The 19,363-nt window shown below is 44.9% G+C and overlaps 1 protein-coding gene across 4 annotated transcripts in view; it reads right to left on the bottom strand.

The window, feature by feature from the left end:
• Positions 1-561: 561 nt before the first annotated feature.
• The window catches only part of gripap1 (GRIP1 associated protein 1), a 36,486-nt gene continuing 17,684 nt past the window's right edge, over positions 562-19,363 (bottom strand). For 2 of the 4 annotated variants that reach the window (XM_038271226.1, XM_038271227.1), the window contains exons 9-29: positions 17,993-18,171; positions 16,969-17,016; positions 16,853-16,884; positions 16,693-16,740; positions 16,295-16,394; positions 16,116-16,193; positions 15,767-15,844; positions 13,493-13,627; positions 13,326-13,421; positions 13,134-13,244; positions 12,956-13,057; positions 12,737-12,850; positions 12,567-12,644; positions 9,612-9,707; positions 9,453-9,509; positions 9,284-9,383; positions 7,186-7,316; positions 3,937-4,053; positions 3,763-3,856; positions 3,447-3,619; positions 562-1,034 (exon numbers count right to left, since the gene is read on the bottom strand). In XM_038271226.1, coding sequence (XP_038127154.1) covers positions 951-1,034; positions 3,447-3,619; positions 3,763-3,856; positions 3,937-4,053; positions 7,186-7,316; positions 9,284-9,383; positions 9,453-9,509; positions 9,612-9,707; positions 12,567-12,644; positions 12,737-12,850; positions 12,956-13,057; positions 13,134-13,244; positions 13,326-13,421; positions 13,493-13,627; positions 15,767-15,844; positions 16,116-16,193; positions 16,295-16,394; positions 16,693-16,740; positions 16,853-16,884; positions 16,969-17,016; positions 17,993-18,171 — 2,051 coding nt within the window. In that variant the 3' untranslated portion in view covers positions 562-950. The remainder of the gene's footprint in view (positions 1,035-3,446; positions 3,620-3,762; positions 3,857-3,936; positions 4,054-7,185; positions 7,317-9,283; positions 9,384-9,452; positions 9,510-9,611; positions 9,708-12,566; positions 12,645-12,736; positions 12,851-12,955; positions 13,058-13,133; positions 13,245-13,325; positions 13,422-13,492; positions 13,628-15,766; positions 15,845-16,115; positions 16,194-16,294; positions 16,395-16,692; positions 16,741-16,852; positions 16,885-16,968; positions 17,017-17,992; positions 18,172-19,363) is intronic. The other 2 variants (XM_038271229.1, XM_038271228.1) reach the window with 2 other exon arrangements.

Here is a 19,363-nt window from a genome sequence, read left to right as displayed (position 1 = left end):
CGCCTGAACAGGACCGCTCTGTGTTCTGCTGGAACCGGGCTAAAATGGAGCTTCTCTGACAGACAGGGCGGTTCTGACCCGACTGGTTTTACACGCGGGTCACCAAGTCAGGGGAGTGTGTGGTTCTGATTGTGTCAGAACTCAGTAAGAACCATTCAGAACCAAACGTCTGCAGGTGTACGACCCAAAGCCTGGAGTGGGTTAGAACATTTCTGCCTCTGATGGAACCAAACCCAGATATCTGAACGGAACCGAATGGAAACTTTCTGCTGAGAATTAAAGCTGCTGTCTGCAGGCTGCGGTGCCACCTAGTGGCAGGATCCGGTTCTGATCCAAACCTGTTTTGGGTCAAAGGTTCCTGATCATGAACCGCTTCTTTCTTGGTTGCATCATCAGAACATTTTGTAGTGAAAAAATTTAATCTCAGCGTCGTGTTTCCGTTCGAGCCGAGGGACCGCACAGAAACGGTTACCATGGCAACCGCCGGTCCATTTGGATCAGCGGAAGCTGATGGATCAGAATTCTGTTAATCTGCCCAGTTGTCATGGTGACCGTTTCAGATATGATTCCAGTACATAGTCAGGTCCCAGAGTTAACAATGCACACAGGAAGCGATGAGGTCAGTCGAGGAAGAAGCAGTCAGTTGTCATTCCAGTTTTCCAGGTCATAGCCAGGACCCAGAGAGATGAGTGGTGCAGTCTAATTACAGAACATTCAACAGATGAAATGAGACGAGCTGCTCGTGTCCCCGGTTCTCGTTCGGTTCTTCTTCTCCATCTTTGGAACCTTCTGGTGCTTCAACCTTCTGAACCGACAGATGAGAATGAATCCAGCACTTAGTCCCAGCCAGGAGCCTATAGCAGCTCCAGGCAGTAGACGGAGGCCACGGCAGGTTGCGAATGCAGTGAGTGAGAAAGAAAGAAGCAAGCAGATGGATCCAGGTTTTAGTCTCATCCAGAACCGGCTGCACTGCTCCCGCCTGGGCCGCCCTCTTTACTGAGCCGGACTAATTCCTGGGACAGGAGCTCCAGATCCTGCAGGAAGACAGGGAGGTTTGGGTCAGACGGTTCAACCTGGAACAATCGTCCATCGCAGCATTCAGCCGAAGGTGGCGGCCGGAACCAGAGGTCCGATTACTTCTGCTCTACGGCGCCTCCTTTGGGAAAACTAAGCGTTTTCATCCCTGCAGCTCACAGATCTACGTAAGAGGATTAGGGCCACTGGAAAAAAAAAAAGTTAACTGATTTTTAAATATTATTTCAGTTTAACATGGGAATTCTGACTTTTTTACTGTCAGAATTCTGAGATTAAAGTCAGAATTCTGACTTTTTTCTCACAATTCTGACAGTACAAAAGTCAGAATTCTGAGATTAAAGTCAGAATTCTGACTTTTTCCCCATACTAAACTGAAATAAAAAAAAAAAAAAAAAAAAAAAATCAGTTAATTTTTTTGTTTTTTTCCACTGGCCCTAATCCTCTTCCGCACCGATCGGCCGCCAGACAAACAGAAAGGAGAAGCTCTTAGCTGAGGAAGTGCAGAGAAGCTGCTGACTGATAACATTAAAATAATAAATGGACCGGGTCAAACTGAAATAACTTTACTGTTTGCAAACAATAAACCAAGCCTGAGAAAACGGAAAATAAAAGCGACAGATAAACTTTAATCTGTCCCATACGGTGGCCTAGAGGGGTCAACACACCGTCTAAATTCTATTGCACGTCTGTAAAACACCGCAGCAGGACTTCAGCACACAGAATGGATCCAACAGGAAACGGAAACATCACAGAGTTCACTAACGATGACCGGATCCGCTTAAAACATGAACAGATTTACACCTACAGAGCGGAAAATGAAGGATTTGAACATCCTGCAAGTTCTCCAACTTAAAAATCATGGAGGGTCTGAAATGATCATCATAGGTGGTCTGCCTTCATGTCCACCTCCATTTATTATCCTAAATTAGACGCACCTGTTTTGTTAGCTGCATAAAGACACCTGTCCACCCCAGACAATCAGTAAGAATCCGGCTAATATCATGGCTGAGACCAAGGAGCTGTCCAAAGACACTACAGACTAAATGTTCCAGCTCCACCAGGCTGAAAAGGCTGCAGGGAAATAACCAAGCAGCTTGGTGGAAAAATCTCCACTGCTGGAGGAATTATTAGGAAATAGAAGAAGCTAAACATGACGGTCAATCTCCCTCAGACTGGAGCTCCATGCAAGATCTCGCCTGGTGGGGCCTCAATGATCCTAAGAAAGGTGAGAAATCAGCCCAGAACTACACCTGAGGAGCTGGGACCACTGTTTCCATAGTTACTGTTGGTAACGCGCTAAGAGGTCATGGTTTGAAATCAGGCATCATGCAGTGACCATCTGGAGGATCCTCATGAGGTCAGATGAGACCAAAATAAAAGTTTTTGGTCATAATTCCACTAACCGTGTTTGGAGGAACAACCATCCCTACTGTGAAGCATGGGGGTGGCAGCATCATGCTTTGGGTTTTTTTTTCTGCACATAGGACAGGGCGACTGCACCGCATTAAGGAGAGGATGATCGGGGGCCATGTATTGAGAGATTATGGGGAACAACCTCCTCCCCTCAGTTAGAGCATTGAAGACGGGTGGAGGCTGGGTCTTCCAGCATCACAATGAGCCGAAAAAACACGGCCAGGATAACCGAGGAGCGGCTCTGGAAGACGCAGATGAGGGTTCTAATGTGGCCTAGCCAGTCTACAGACCTAAACCAATAGAGAATCTTTGGAGGGAGCTCAAACTCTCAGAAGAGTCTATAGAAGATCGATGTGGAGGAATGGGCCAAAATCCCTCCTGCAGTGTGTGCACACCTGGTGAGAAACTACAGGAAATGTTTGACATCTGGAAATGCAAACAGAAGCTACTGTACCAAATATTAACACTGATTTTCTCAGGTGTTCAGATACTTATTTGCAGCTTTATCATAATAATAAATAGTTAAAAACATCAAACATTGTGATTTATTTTTAGATTATATCTCTCAGAGTGGACGTGCCCCTATGATGACAACTTCAGATCATCCATGATTTCAAAGTGGGGGAACTTGCAAAATAGCAGGATGTTTAAATACTTATTGTCCTTATTATATATATATATATATATAGATAGATAGATAGATAGATAGATAGATAGATAGATAGATAGATAGATAGATAGATAGATAGATAGATAGATAGAGAGGCTGGAGGCGGGGCTTCAGGCCGTCCTATCAGACGGCTGCAGCTATAAGCAGGTGGCTGACGGAACCAATCAGGATTGTTCGCAGCTGTTTCTGCTGAACTCAGGAGGTTGCCTCATCATTAGGAATTGTGTTACCCATAATGCATCAGTGCTGACCCTCATCCCCTTACATTACGGTGTGGATTCCTAAGGAGCGGTTCTGCTCAGGTCGTTACGGGTCAGGGGTCGCTTACCTTCTGGAGGTGCATGTTCTTGGTCAGCTGCTCCTCCAACATGTTCTGCAGCTTCTTGTTCATCTCTCTCAGGTTCTCGTCTCCTGGTTTCACCAGATCTCTGAGGACCGAGCCGAGACCTCCTCTGTCTCCCTGAGAGCCTCCGTGACCTCCGACCGCGCTGCCCGACACGTCTGAGGAGAGAGGAGGAGCAGATTCAGCTTAGAGGAAGACCTTCAGAGGAGCTGCTGAAGAACAGACTTCTGGAACTGAGGAGAACCGAGGAGGAGCTGGGACGGAAAGAACCCGGCTGGTTCCGTGTGGGTCTGGGTCTCACCTCTGCGGCTGTCCATCACGTAGGTCTCGATGATGGCGCTCTTCCTGCAGATGTCCTCGGCCATCGATGAGCAGCTCACCTCCAGGTGCTTCACCTTGGAAACGGAGGAGCTCATCAGGTCCCGGTTCTGAACCGACAACAACACCGTTTCCACGGTGACAGGCGGCCGCTCACCTTCTCCTCCAGCATCCACTTCTCCTGCTGGACCTCGGCGAGCCGCTGGAACAGCTCGCCGACCTCGTCGTCCGAGAGCTCGGCGGGACGCTGGGACTGCGGGCTGCCTCCTCCGGACTGAGAAGCAGAGACAGGCGGCGGTCAGCAACGCTCACGCATCAAACAACACCTACAACCTTTCTACAACTTTCTCAGCCCCTGAGCTCCGTTAAATGCGATGGTTCAGATATATCAGCGCTTTGATTAAATATCTATAATAGATTTCCCTCTTAGAATGTTAGAAATATATTTTTCTAAATATATTTTTTAAACAACATCCTGCAAAAAATGATCTAAAAAGAAGTAAAAGCTGCAGCTGAGACATGATGCAGCTCAGGCTGCTGTGGTGGGAAAGAACTGGAAACGCAAAAACTACCTAGAAATAAATGTCTTAAATTAAATCTATTTCATTCTTTTTCCAGGGGATCATCTAAATAAATGATCCTCCTAATTCTCAGTCATTCGGCTGACATGTTAACCAGGGCTGTGAATCTTTAGGATTCCCACGATTCCATTTAGAATCGATTATTTGGGTCACAATTAGATTTTTTTCCCGATTCTTTTAAATCCAAAGGATTCGATTCAGAAACGATTAATTTACGATTGAAAATGATTCTCAGGATCTATTCCAGTCTGCTGGCATGAAAGAAGAGTACAATTATAAAGACTTTATAATTGTAAAGGTTTTATTTACCTACTGCAATAATGTCAAGACAACATGTCTTGGATTGAACAACTCTGAGTGACGTCTTTCCAGATGAGAACGGGGATTTGAAGAACTCCCAAAATACTTAACTTTACTGCAATCTGTGCAGATCCAATCGTCATCTCAAGCGCCTTCTTACCCGGGCTGGGTTAAAGGTAAAATCAAAGTGTTTCCAAATGGTTGCTTTTAAAGACGCCGAGGCAGTTTAATTTCTTTTTTCTTCGTCCTCCATTCTTTAGCGGCACATTGCTCATTGGTTTTGCTAAACACTACGGTGCCTGATAAGGCACATCCGCACTATGGGTGTAAATAATAATCGTTTTGTATCGATGCATCGATCCAACAGCCGACGATCCGATGCATCGATGCGTCCGCAAGAGAATCGATTCATGTTTTGTTTTCCCTCTGGTCTATTTTTATCCATTTGCTCCTGGGCGTAATCCTCCCGTGCTGCGGTGGTGCTAAACCTATTTTGCCCTCCTACCTCGCTTCCTGGTTATACTCTTACAGCAGTGTGTTGCAGTGAGCTTCACACAGACATTTTTAAATTATGCTCAATATTGAAGCGTGGTCTGTGCTACACGCTGTGGGTCTAGATACGGCCGAGGCGGCGAGGAAGTGGGGGCGAGTTTAGTCCGACGACGGAGGGACATGAGGGCCAAAAAGAGCGGAGATCCAGGTGGAAAAAGGGTCCCAGCGTTCTCGTGCACCTCGCTCTTCCAGCGGGTCAAACTTCACGAGTTGTTTTCCGCAATTTCGGTCATAAAAACAAAACAAGCCGGCCTCCTGTCTGCGGTCAGCTACAATCTGGGAGAGGAGCAGCGGAGCGTCAGTGGAGGGGGCGGAGTCTGGAGCCGAGGTATCGCATTGCACTCATTGCACTGATATTATGCAGTATTTTTTGATGCAACTTTTCTACTTCTGTTATTTGCTGTTGTTTCATTAAAAAATGCATAACAATATTACAGTTTTCATTGATTTATTTCAAACTTGAAACTTTGTTTAGCCTGTAAGGTCTAAAAAAAAAAAAAATTAACCAATTAATCGATTAATCGAATCGAATCGTGGTGTATTCTTGAGTATCGAAAATAATCGAATCGTTGGGTCAGGAAATCGATACTGAATCGAATCGCCGTGATGGATGTGATTTACTCCTCTAATCCGCACCCACAAAAAAAATGGTTTTAAAAGAAAATGAGAATCGATTCTGAATCTTTAAATGTTAGAAACGCGATCTGAGCTCAAATCGTTTTTTTTCTTATAATGTTTTGTTTCTAATGTTTACGTAAAGCCGTCCTACGTGCCCTCCCACACGTTTAACAGGCGTTCCCTCTTTTTTTTAAAGCTGTATTTTCAAAAATTTGCAAAAATCCTCCAAATACCTTCAATTTAAGCAGGTAAATAAGATGATTTGCTTATGGAGTGAATAATTTTACTCTTAAAATAAGATAATTACCATATTTTCTGGATTATAAGTCAGTTTTTTTTTTTTTTATAGTTTGGCCAGGGGTGCAACTTATACTGTGGATTTTATTAATGCATTATTATATCATTTCACATGTTATTTTCACACTGAACCATAAGAGGGCGCTCTAGGCCTGTGTTGATAATTTCAACATTGGGGTTAACTTATAAAAACAACTGAGAAGGGCTTCACTACAGGAGCGTATCGCATTCACCAAAGAAAAAGAAAAATCAGACAGATTATCTCATAATTATGAGATACAGATCTGCTAATTATGAGATCTTATCCATTTTTCCAACTCCATCAGCAGCTGCTTCTGATGCGTGTAACCACGTCAGAAGCTCATGATTCGCTGCTCGTGCTGCTCTAAACGCGCTGCAGGACCTTTTGCTTCACCTTGATGCGCATCAACCATTGACTTTGCATGTAAACCTGCTGCTTCTGCTGCATGTGGTGCTGTACGTAGCATTAGCCTCAGATGCTAGCAACTAATTGCAAAACTTGACTTTATTCTGGACTGCTGTGCAGCTTAAATTAGTAATGTTTTTACATTTTGGATACCTGCAATGACACATAACCGGTATTCATTTCTTATTTAAATCAGGAGCCACATTAGACCTGCTGGATGCAAAGCAGAGCAAAGATAAGGCAGCAGCAGTCGATTCTCCTTCAATAAACGAGGAGCATCCTCTTCATCAGCGTGTCGCGCTGCAACACTGACCTCTACAGGAGGACCTTCCTGCCTTCAGCCATTGAATCTAACTTAGCTCCAGAACAGAACAAGCTTCAAAAAGATCTTCAGAACTACTGCAGATGATGAACTGATCTGTGTATTTATGTTGTATATTTCTACTCTTTTTCAGGTTCCTGTTATTTTCCTAATGTGCAACTTGTGCAATTTCTTTTAATGGTTTGTTCATAATGTAATGTAATTTCTTTATGGGAGGACCCCAGGAAGATTAGTGGCCATTTATTTGGCAGCTAATTGGGATCCTAATAAAGCTAAACTAAACTAATTAGCTGAAGAAGCTCCACCCACCCTGTTCTGATTGGTCGGCTGAGCCTCCTTCATCATGTCCTTGTAGGAGAAGGAGGAGACGGAGGAGGAGTCTCCGGTCTGCTGAGTCCGACTGGGACTGTTGATCTCAGAGAGAACCAGCTCCTCCAGACCTGGAAGGTGGAGAACAAGAAATCTGCTGAACACAACTCTGGGTTCTATGCTGGTGAAGAAAAGTTAAAATCAATCCTCTGGACTTTGTTTCCAAGTTTGAAGACGTTTCTCTTCCATCCAGGAAGATTTTTCAATTCAAAATGTCAGAAATAGCGTTTAGTTTAGGGCTGCAACTAACGATTATTTTAAAAATCGACGAATCGGCCGATTATTTTTTAGATTAATCGATGAATCGGACAAAAAATATTTTTTTATATTAACCTCTTTATTCCAAAATAAACATTTTAGACAGAACAAACAAGCACACAAGTACAGGTTGCTCATTAACTGTACTGGTGCAATATGAAAAATAAATGTTTGTGTTAAAACTACGCAAACTTACATGAGAAATGTAGCTGTACATCCACAAAATATAGGCTACTTTGTTTCATAAAGCGCAAAAAAAGACATTTTTGTTTTAAAAGCCCCTAAGGGGTTCAAACAATAGGCCCCCCCATTTCAACAAATGAGTTTTTTTTAGACTAGAAGAGTTCTGCCTTTTAAGACAGGAAAGTATAGCAGTTAAAGTTGCTGCTTGAGAAAATACTGAACCATAGAGATAAAAATAGCCCTGTAATTCAAATTATAAATTGTATTTGGAATAAAAATGAGAGAACTAGGGGTGCTAAAAAACACATCCTCCAAAGACAGATATTTACATGGGAATGTGGCAGATAATTAATTGACATATTACTGATCTTGCTGGATTTTATTCTGCTTTACTTCTATAAATTGCAGGATCATCTTTACTTTATCTTTGCCAGAAGATTTAAACTTTAAAAGCCTTGCCCTCATAATTTGCAAGTTAATATATTTATAAAGTAAATGTAAACGCTGCTTAAGCTAATTCAAATGAAGTTCAAAAAGTAAAATAAGTAGCCAACCTTATCACTGTCTGTAACCTACTAACACGGTAAGGAAAGCATCAGATGAGCTACCTGAGAAACTAACGTTACGTTTCCCCACTTTAAAACCAAACAAACATGGTGCTTCTGTGCCATGTTAATTTGTTTTTACAAAAGTTGCATGTTACGACTTTTTTCACTGTACAAAGCGCAGGCTATTTTAATTATTGTGATCAATTTACGCCGTCAATCGCGGCGCATGCGCGCTTCATTTGCAGTCTGGACGCTGAGGGTAAACATCCTGCGGCTCTGACTGCAGCGCTGAGAGGGACTCCTGCGGGAGAACGGGGTTGGGGTGGGGGAGGCGCCCCACAGCAGAGTAGGAACGATACATGCTTTCACGTAAGAGTCTCCAAAAGCCGCCAGTGACACCGTAAAAAGTCGCCAGATTTGTCGCTAGTCGCTTTTTTGAAAAATAGTCGCTGGAGGGGTCCGAAAAGTCGCTGAGTTGGCAACACTGCACCTGCGGCGCTGGCTCGCTCTGCCGTATTTTTTTTTCCTCCCCCGTTTCAGTCAAGTGGATGTGATGACGGCGGCGGCGGATGACGCATTAATTGCGCGACACAACTAATCGATGATGAAATTCGTTGCCAAGGCTTTTAAAAATCGTTTTTTATCCATTTTATCGATTCGTTGTTGCAGCCCTAGTTGAGTTCCAGGTTTTATACAGTAGTCCAACAAAGCCCCCCTCTGTTTAAGGTTGGTTTTTCTTTCTTAACATAGAAATGGACAAAGGAGATTCATTTGAGGACCAGAATGTTCACATTTTGGTCTGAGAGGGGCGTGAAGGAAGCATCTATGTTAAGAAGGAAAAACCAACCCGGACCAAAGAGCTGCGGTCAGTGTGATCAGTGTAGCCACGGTTTAACCAGACTGGGCTCAGGATCAGGGTTAAGTCCAGTCAGAACCAGCGTAGAACACTGATCACATTCTCTCTGCTCTGACTGATTAGGTTCTGGTGTGAGGTCTATCTGCTCCGTCTTCCTGCACCAGAGGTGACATCACAGCATCAGGTGTCTCACCTGTCCTGGTTTTACTGTTGGTCAGGATCTCCTGCAGTCTCTCCTGCAGCTTGTCGGCCCGCTTCCTCTCCAGCTGCAGCTGCCGCTTCAGGTCCTTCAGCTGAAGACACACGTTTCAGTTCTGGAGGTCGACCAAGGCTGAGAACATGAGCGATTCATGAAAACTCACCGCTGAGCTGCCCTTCTTCTCCAGGATCCGCTGGCCGTCCACAGTATCCTTTATCTCCTGCAACATAGAAACACCACGAGGGTGGCTGGGTTAAGGCACAGATCCTTCTGTGGACCTTCAGAGCTCAGAGGAGGCGGAGATCCCGGACCCGGTTCTGACCTGTTTGAGTTTCTCGATGGTTTTCACATGTTCGTCCCTCTCCTTCTCCGCCGCCTCCAGCTTCTGCTTCCATCCCTCCATCTCTGCTCGCTTCTCCTGCAGACAACAGAAACTCATCTCAGGGCAGGAAGCCGGACAGAACAGTTCGGATTTAAGTAAAGAACATCTTGGTCTCCAATGATCGGAACCAGCCTGACCCAGAGACCCGTTCAGAGGAACTAACCGCATTTAATTCTCTCTAATCTTTTCCTGCTAATTAAACGGACCGACGTCTTCAGTAAAGGAGGTCATCAGCTGCAGCGGACTGAGGAGCAGCTGCTGACTCTCAGGAGCCACACAGAACACTTCAGAACTCTGGATCCAATAACCCAGGGGGCGTCACATTAGAGGTTCTAAGAACCTGAATGAGATGGTAATGGGGACTGCAGGGGGCGCCAAAGAGCATGAGGCTGCGAGCAAGACGAATACAGATCAGAACCAAACAATTGATGGTTCAGGGTTCCTACAGCATAAGGAAAGTTAAAATCAAAACTTTTTTACTTTTTGATGCCATTTGAAATAAAAATTTAAGACCAAATTTACAAGAAACAAGAAAAACCTGCTTGTGACAACTTAACCCAAAGGTTTATTTTAACTAGGGATGCACGATATAATCGGCCCCCTATCGGTATTGGCCTTAAAACTGAATATCGGACATCGACCACCCCACCGATATTTGATCAGCTTCTGAGTTTCTAAAGTCTAAAAAATAAAATAAAATAAAATAAAATCCCCCGAAAATTCACCAAATTTTGCCATATTTTTATATGTTGATATATTGACGCGGTATCGATCTATTTTACTAACAAAATCTCACAAGAATTTGCTAAATATCACGAGAGTTTGTAACAGAACGATGAAATTTCACCAGATTTTGAAAGTAAAATAGATCGATACCGTTTTTAAAAATCTATTTGATATCAGCACATGAAAATATATTTGAGTATATTATTTTTCAAAGTGTCAGAAATGGATAACAAAACTGCTATTTTCAATGACTACTTATTTTTGTCCAGCTTTAACATCGGTATCGATATCGGTTATCGGCTACATGAGTTTTAAAATATCGGCATATCGGATATCGGCCAAAATCCCAATATCGTGCATCCCTAGTTTTAACATAAACCACTGCACTAATGTTTCAAATGTTGAAAAGCTTCCCATACAGGAAGAAAGCTAAAAACACACAAATGACAGATATATTTTAATAATCATTTAACTGAATTCACAAACTTTGTTTTAGCAGGGAACAAAACAAATCAGTTTTAAACCAGTGCTAAGTCTTTTTTGCAGCTATTTTTCTTTGTATGGTTTTCTTAGTATGTTTGATTTGGTGATAAGTGGAGGCGTTGCAGAGACAAGGGTGGAACTAAACTGAGAAATACCGGCTGTTTCTCTGTAACTCCATTTTGACGCTTTGTGTTTCGTGCTTCGCATGTGCGACTCCACTGCCTTAATTCCCATCGTTCTGAGCTTGAATGACTTCTTGCATAAATCCACTGAGCCTCATGTATGTTCCCTGGTTTTAGCCATGGAGGAAACTCTTGGCTGGAGACAATTTTGGTTACATTTACACTTGCTCATATTTTCCAGACAAAAAGTTAATGGAGCATCTCCCAAATGTCCCGGCCGCAACAACGCTTTATTGGTTCCGCTATCGGGACGGAACCAATGATGGCGAGCCGTTATTTTTTTTTATATATAAAAAAAAAATTGCCAATTCTAACGTTTTATTTAGATAACAAAAATAAATCGTGATAAAAATAATCCTATTTATGATGTTTTAAAAATAAAGACCTACGAAAGACTGATTTAAGACATTTTAATACCAATTAAGGCCTTAGTTTTATTTAGAAGAATTCAATGCCTTTTAAGACTTTTCAAGGAGCCGCAGGAACCCTGTGGTTACATGAATGGTTGGATGAAAGGATGAATATATGGATGGTTGGATGGATTGATTGAGGATGAATCGTTGGATGTTGGTTGGATAGATAGTTGGATGAATTATTGGATGGATGGCTCAGAGTTCTGGACTCTCTGCTCCGTTCTAACTGCTGGTTCTGATGGTTCTGTTGCATCAGAACCAGCCTGCAGGTTCTGATGATCCAGGAGATCCAGTCTGAACTGGTTTCCATCCTCTAGAACCAGTCTGACTCTCCACCACAGTGGCTCCGACCAGAACATCCCAAACCGGGCCCACTTGCCCCCACAGGTCCCCTAATCAGACCCGCTCCATCCTTAATTAACTTTTCACTTCATTTCCCCCCAGCTGTTGCTGTTCTGATAACGGTCCAATCAGCGCCACGTCCCAGAGGAAACCCTTCGCCCCTGCAGGAAGTCGCCCTGGCAACCCTCCCAGCGCCGCTCAGACTGCAGGTCCAAACCACTGGAGTTCTGAGGAAGTTACCCTGCAGGTCTGAAATAAACCCAAAGACAGGAACCAGAACCAGAACCAGAACCCCGCAGATGAGCTCATTCAGCTTAATTAACAGCTTTCATGAGGTCAGAATCATGACGGATGGTGGAAAGCTCCCACTCTGATCCGCTGCGCAAACAGTTGTAACCTCTCTGTGTTACCATGGAGACCGCAACACTTTAATTAGAAACATTTAATTAGAGCTCACAGTCCCCGCCTACGCAGCTTTATATATATTTGCTGAGCAGAAGCTGAGATCAGCTCGGCGGCCTGGTTGCTTCAGACGCTCGGAGGAGGAAGCGGAGGTCCACCACGGCGCGGTGGTTCCCTCTGAGATGGTCAACAGAAGCAGATGGGATCCAGCAGGATCCCTGCTGCGCCCTCTGCTGGTCACTGCCAGCAGCACGCCTCATTGACACCCGGCAACTCAAAAACGGTTCAAACAATAAACTGCTATGACCTCTGACCTCTACCTGTACGCGCAGACAGAACCTGCTTACCTCCAGCTGATGTGTGTGCTCTTCCTGCAGCCTCTGCAGGTCCTCCTGATGCTGGGCTGCGTTCTTCTCCAGGCTCTCCTGCTCACACAGAGGAACACAAACATCTGAGCTTTACTGACCCCACTGCAGATTCAGAGGGGCTGGATCGAACCTGCTGCTTCTGCACCCACCTCAGCCTCCTTCAGGCGCCTTTCGAACCATCCCTTGGTTCCCTCCATGGCCTGAACCTGAGCCTGCAGCTCCTCCACCTGCGGCTGCAGACCCTCCAGCTCCTTCGCTCGGGCCTGGAAACCAAATCTGCATCTTTACATCCTTATTCCGACCAGCCGGAAGGATCTAGCTGCTCCCGGTTCTGAACCCCAGCAGTTCTCCTCCAGGGGGGTCGTTACCTTCTCCTCCCTGAGCTGCTGTCGGATCTCCTCCTCAGAGCGGCTCTTCTCCTCGTGCAGAACTCGCAGCTCCTTCTCATAGCGAGCCCGGACACCCAGAACCTGAGGGAGGAGACGGTTTATTCCTGCTTGTTCTTCTCTAGAAGCTGAGCTGGGTCAGAACCTCAAGCAGACTCACCTCCTTCTCATGCTGCAGTTTGAGGTCGGACAGCGCCTCCTTGTGGTCGGACTTCACCTGGTGAATCTGTGTGGCCATCTCGTCCAGCATGGTCTTCCTCTTCTCCGCCGTCTGCCCGCAACAAGCATGCGTGAACACATCTGTCCTATTTTGCTAGTAAAGCGAGGACCGTTTGTTCTGTGTGTTTTGTACCTTTTTGGCCTCGTCCAGCTCCCGTAGCAGCCGCTCCTTCTCCTGCCCTTCCTCTGTCAGCTGCTCCAGCAGCTTCCTGTTGGCGAAGCTCGACTCCTGAAGGCAGAACAGAAACGTGTCTGATGGGCCGGGCCGGGTCAGAACCCTGCGTGCCTCTATCAGCGTACCTGCAGCTGAGAGTTCAGGTCGTCTCTTTGGGCCAGCAGGACCTCCTGTTCTGATCGGTTCTGCTGCAGCTCGGCCGTCAGCGCCTCCTGCTGCTCCCTCAGCAGGTTCATCTCCACCGTCTTCGCCGTCTGGATCTGAAAACAGTTTAACCGATTTAGTCGGGACAAAGGTTCTGGCAGAACTAGCAAGGTGCAAGATCAGAACCAGGAGCTGAACACGCAGGTTGGATGGAAGAAGAGGAGAGTTTTAGAGCCCTGGGTTCTGTCTGACCCGCTGGGACACCATGACCCAAACGTATGCTGGTGAAGATTCTTAATTTCAGCTTCCATAAACCCTCCAATGCAGCGATAGAGTTGATTCCTTCCCGCTATCATCGCAGCTCCAACCACTTTACAGGAGAACAGAAGACCTCACCTGTTCATCCAGGCTAACAATTCCCTCTAACGACCCAGAGACATAGACAGGTATGGGGCATTGCAGGCTAACAAAGAAGCCAAACGACCCCCATTCCAAAGGGGGGGACCCGTTCATCCGTTTCTATTTGCATGTTTTCTAAACTAAAACCAGGCTTTGTTGGGCTGCTGGATAAAACCTGGAACTAAACGCTATTTCTGACATTTGGAATTGAAAAATCTTCCTGGATGGAAGAGAAACGTCTTCAAACTTGGAAACAAAGTCCAGATGATTGATTTTAACCTTTTTGGAATGAACCAAACGCTACCGGTACAGGTTTTGCTTAATCCTTGGCCTAAACCGAGGCTCCGACTGCAGCGAGAAAAACCACCTTCTTCAGCAGAAACTTGTTTTCTCTGGTTCCAGGAACCAAACCGGATCCAAAGACCCAGTTTCCCCTGGTTCTAAACAACATTCTAGATAGTTCTAGATATTATCTCTGGAGCCTGATCTGGTTGTTCTTACAGAACTGATGGAACGATAAGGTTCTTCCTGGTTCTGGCTGAAGGGTAGTGATGCTGAGATGAAGCCTCATGAGGCGTTGAACCGTTTGGCCAATTTGCTTTAAAGATCCCCACAGTTCATGAGGCTTCATGTTGCCACCTACTGGTGAAAAGCAGAACTACACTTAGTAATATAATCTGTGATTTTTTTTGCAATTGTTTTACCTTTTTTTTTTACATTTAAGTTCCTTTGAAAATTTTAATGATTGGTTGTATAATAATATCTTTTTGTGTGTAGAATGTCTTAGAAGAGAACAATCATTTCAGGTTCACTGTGTTTCTGTCATTTTAGATAAATAAGCTAAAGCAAACAGTGGAAGTGTTCAAATTGGGCAACGGTGAGCAAAATGAAATGTGTTAGAAATTTTTATTCAAACTTAATAGTTTTTCCACAGTTTCAATCTTCAATCAATCGTTTGGCTAAACCTACCAATCTAACTTTGGCTGTGTTTTTAATTAATCTATATTTGAACTGAAGCAAACCAATACAAATTATTTTCAATTCAATTCAGTGATGTTTATTTCTATAGCGCCAATTCCCATCATGTCATCTCAGGTCACTTTCCAGTTCACCAGATCATCCAGTCACATTGATTCAAAGTTTTCTATCTAAGGAAAACCAGCTGATTGCTCAGGGAATTTAGTCACATTAGCCAAAATACTTGTGTCTTATCGCAACTTTTAAAAGTCTGAGGTGGGATTCGAACCAACAACATCAGGATTAGAACTCCATGTCTTAGAGCCGATGCCATTAGCAAGTTAACTGAAAGCAATCCTACTCAACACTCTAACCAGTGGTCTGCTCAGATTTTAATCATTACATTGTTTAATCTTACCAAACTAGTTTTAAGCAACTAGATTGTTTTTGTTCCAACCAATCTATTCTTAGAATCTATCCAAACTCTATCCAACTAACAGAAACTCTCCTACAAACTCCCACGTCTTGACTGAACGCTGAGGCTGTTCGAAGTTATGGGCGATCTGAACCACTTCCTGATGCGGAAACGTGGTCTGGTGGGGTAGCGAGGCTTCGGACGTCATCTATTTTGGCTCCTCCCCTTAACGAAGCAAGCCTCGATACGCGCCTTGATGGAAACGCCCCCTCCACTGCTCGACACTCCTGGGGTTCCTCAGGCAGCTCGGTGCTATATACACCCAAGCTTCTGGACGTTCTAGATGAAGTTGAATTGAAAAAGCTGCAGGTTTCAGTCAGAGCCTGAAGTTCCCTGTAGAGTCTGGGTTCCTCTAAAGGTTCTGACTGGGTTGATGGCGCGTTCAAAGACGGTGGGACGTTCTCTGCAGACGTGGTTTAGTTACCTGTTCCAGAGCGGCCAGGTTCGTCCTCAGAGCGTCGTTCTCCTGCAGAACGTTGTCCACCTGCTCCTGACTGGCCGCCTGCAGTACCGCCAGGCCACAGGCAGGGGGCAGCAGATGGACAGAAGCCAACAGAATCGAGGAAAGGAGAACAAAGAGTGAATGCAGCGAGAGAAAGAACCGAGCAAACATAGAACCATAGGAGACGAGCAGAGCAGAGAACCAGGAGAACGCTAACAGAACATTAGCAGAACATAAACGGGCCTCTTTAAAACCACAGGTGGTGAATCTGAGGTAGAAGCGACAGAAGAGAGCAGCCGTGCAGCTCCAGGTTCCTCTGAGGCGGCCTCACCTGTTCCTTCAGGGTCTGCAGAACCACTTCATGCTCCTTGTCTTTGTTCTGCAGCTGCTCTCTCAGCTCCGCTGTCGCCTGAACACAGAACAGAATCTGTTCTTTCTGGTCCCAGTTTTTAAGTTTGGAACTAAAGACGCTTCCTGATGTGGTCACATGGTCTGCTACTGAGCTCTCACCTGATTGGCTGCTGCCAGGTCCGACTGCAGCTTCTGCAGGCGGACGTTCACAGCCTTCAGGTCTTCTTCCTTCCTCTGGTTGATCTCGTCGATCTTTGTCCTGCAGAGAAAGACAGAGCAGGTCAGCACCATGGACAGAACCCTCTGTTCCTGTAGGACAGAAACTAGGGAAGAATTCAGTGAGTCACTCAGGGCCGTGAACTCGTCCCGTTTCCATTTGGTGGGTTTTTAAACAATAATTTAGATTTCAATACTTTTATTCAAAACTTTTTTAAGTGTCTTTCTAAAGAGATATTCATCCAAAGGTATATTTATTGATTTATTCTGAGCACTACTTTTTACCCGCTGATCACAGCTAATCTAGCAAAGCTGCTCTCTAGCATTGAACCGGTTCTGACCTGCTGTCGTTGTAAAGAACCTCCTTCTCCGTCTGAAGACGCTGAAAACTGCAGAAACAGAACAAACCACAGTAATGAAACTTTTGAGTACATTTTAGGTGTTTGAGGAAAGCCTGAATCAGCATCTGATGCCAGCGGTGATTATTAGCTGTGCTCTCACCTCTCCTGCTTCTTCTTTAACTTGTCCAGCAGCTGAAAGGCAAACACAGCAGAGATTTCTAAACATCTATCTTCTTTAGGAGGCTGCAGGCCTAATATCCGGATCTAAGGACTCACCTTGGTGATCTCCTCCTGTAGTTTGGAGATCTCAGCCTGTTTGGAGGCCTGGAGGAGGACAAAGGGGGGAGAAGATCAGGCAGAGGGTTTGGACCTTCATCAAAGCTCTTGTTCTCCAGAAAGATGGAGAAGTTCCTCATCTCTAAACCTTTCTGTGTGGCTGAGCAGTTCAGGAGAGCAGCGGAGGCTCCGGTTGAATGCTACAATTAACTAAAAAGCCCTGAAATATAAATCCACTCAGTTTATTTAAGCAAAGGAGCATCAAACCAGATGTTGTGAAAATTAATCACATTAAGCCTTAAAGAAATAAGATTAGCATCATAAAAATGATGCAAACTGTGAATATTCCTCGACCGTGTTGCCTAGTGAAGAAAAGTAGGTAAATTAAGCTCATAACTAACATAACAGGTGTGACAGTAAATTGATTTTTCCAACCAGTTTCCATTTATAATATGGCAATTAATCAATTTGATCTATGAATAAAATGTTCTGTTAATGAAGATTTTTCTTCCACCAGTGTCGACCTTCTGTAGCTCAGAGTTGCATCAGTTCATCACTTCTCTTTCTTAAATGTCTCCGAACTGATAAACCACCTGCTAACAACGGGTCTGTTATATAAATAATTAATTTACAAGTATCTTTCACAGCTTAATTTTCATCACCTCACTCTAGGGTGAGACGTGGTTTAACAGACCTCTCTGCAGCTTCTCTACTGTTACGACCATCTCTGGTCTGAGCAGCAGAAGCTGCTGGTTCATTGCTGAACTCAGAAATCAGGAGACAATAAAAAACTTTAAAGATTAAAAACTAGAAAGCCTTGTTTAACTGGAACCGTTTTACTGGTTTCACTATCAAACTGAGCATCTTTCTGCTAATCCTCACTTCCTCCTCAGGTTTAGGTCTAAGGTTTGAATCGAGCTCACGTTCTGGTTAGTTATCTTCTGGTAATGGTTGGGTTAGGGCATATAAAGGGTTAAAATGACAGAAAAGGTGTGTGTGTGTGTGTGTGTGTGTGTAGGACTACCTCCAGGCTGTGCACCTGCTCCCTCAGCAGCCTCTTCTCCTCCTGCTCCGTGTTCAGGGCCATCTCCAGTTCTGGTCCAAAGCAGTGAGTTATTGGACAGAAGGCAGCCGACCAGCCTACAGCTGCCTGCTTAGCTACAATCTTCTCTATGCTCTTCTCTGACCGGCCTGAAGGGGGCGCTACACACAGCAGGGGCACTCTATTAGGACGGACACACTCTACACCACACCTGTAGACAGCAAACGGGTCGACTCGGCGCTTCGCCTGCGGCCTGTTCAGGCTGCTTCGTGGCGCGTTCTGTGGCGCCATGTTATTTTGAACTTTGCTACCTTAAGCTGTATGATTTTTTGCCCTTTTTCGGGACGACTTTCAAGTCGTGCGAGAATTTTTTCGATTGAGCTGACTTTAAGCCTGATGGTGCGTTGTGTACACGAGGTAACGAGGGGCGATCAGCCTCACATGACCGCCTCCCGGTCAGGAATCGTAAGGTGCGGAGAAAATCAAACATGTTTGAAATGTAGTCGGCCCTTGTGAGGCGTTCGTTGAACATCGAGCATTTCTTCTTCCAGATTAACGTGCCCGATTAGTGCAATCTCTCCACACAGAGTCCAACGTGGTTTTTAGACGTACAGCGTTAGCAGGTCGATCGCATCGGTGTCGGGTCACACAGTCTGAGACCAAACATCATGAGCTGCGAACTTTTAAACCCTGCAGTTTCATGTTACAGTTGAGCTGTAGCTGCGTGCAACGATTGAAAATATCAATATCAGCTTCAGACGGTGCATTCAAAGGCAATCCGTTAATCTGAACTCCTTCAGGTGAGACCCTTGATAACTGCACCTTAAATGGCGCATCAATGAGGTTGAACGCCAGCTGAGGTGGTGCGTTCGCTGGCAGTATGGGTAGCGTGTGTCTGCCCCGGTCCAGCTCGCTGTTCTACGCTCAGACAGCAGGATCAGGTGGTCCAGGTGTGGACCTGGACCAGAGGAGAAGTGTTCTGCAGGTTCTCATCCATCAGTCTCATAGCACAAACATGACTTTTCTAGAGTTCAGAGTCCAGAACCTGGCGGTGTTCATGTCCTGGTTGCTCTACCAGCATGTCAGAGGTTTGAGGAGAAGGACCTGAAAGCTTCCTGTTCTGTTCCCAGACTGCATCTGGGCAGCAATGGATGCTCAGGAGGAGGGATTGCTGGTTCGAAGCTGCTGCTAAATTTAACTCAGCTGTTGAGCCATTGGCAGAGGTGGGTAGTAATAGTAACTAGTTATGTTTACTTCAGTAACTTGTTTTAAAGTACTTTTACTGCACTGTAATTTTTATTCGTAGTTGAGCTAAATTTCCTGCTGCTGCAGCTTCATGTAATGAAAATAAGC

Source organism: Cyprinodon tularosa, unplaced genomic scaffold (assembly GCF_016077235.1).
Source record: "Cyprinodon tularosa strain WSP-4 unplaced genomic scaffold, ASM1607723v1 ctg796, whole genome shotgun sequence".
Taxonomy (NCBI): domain Eukaryota; kingdom Metazoa; phylum Chordata; class Actinopteri; order Cyprinodontiformes; family Cyprinodontidae; genus Cyprinodon; species Cyprinodon tularosa.
Note: the sequence above shows the minus strand (reverse complement) of the source record. Positions and strands in the feature narration are given on the sequence as shown.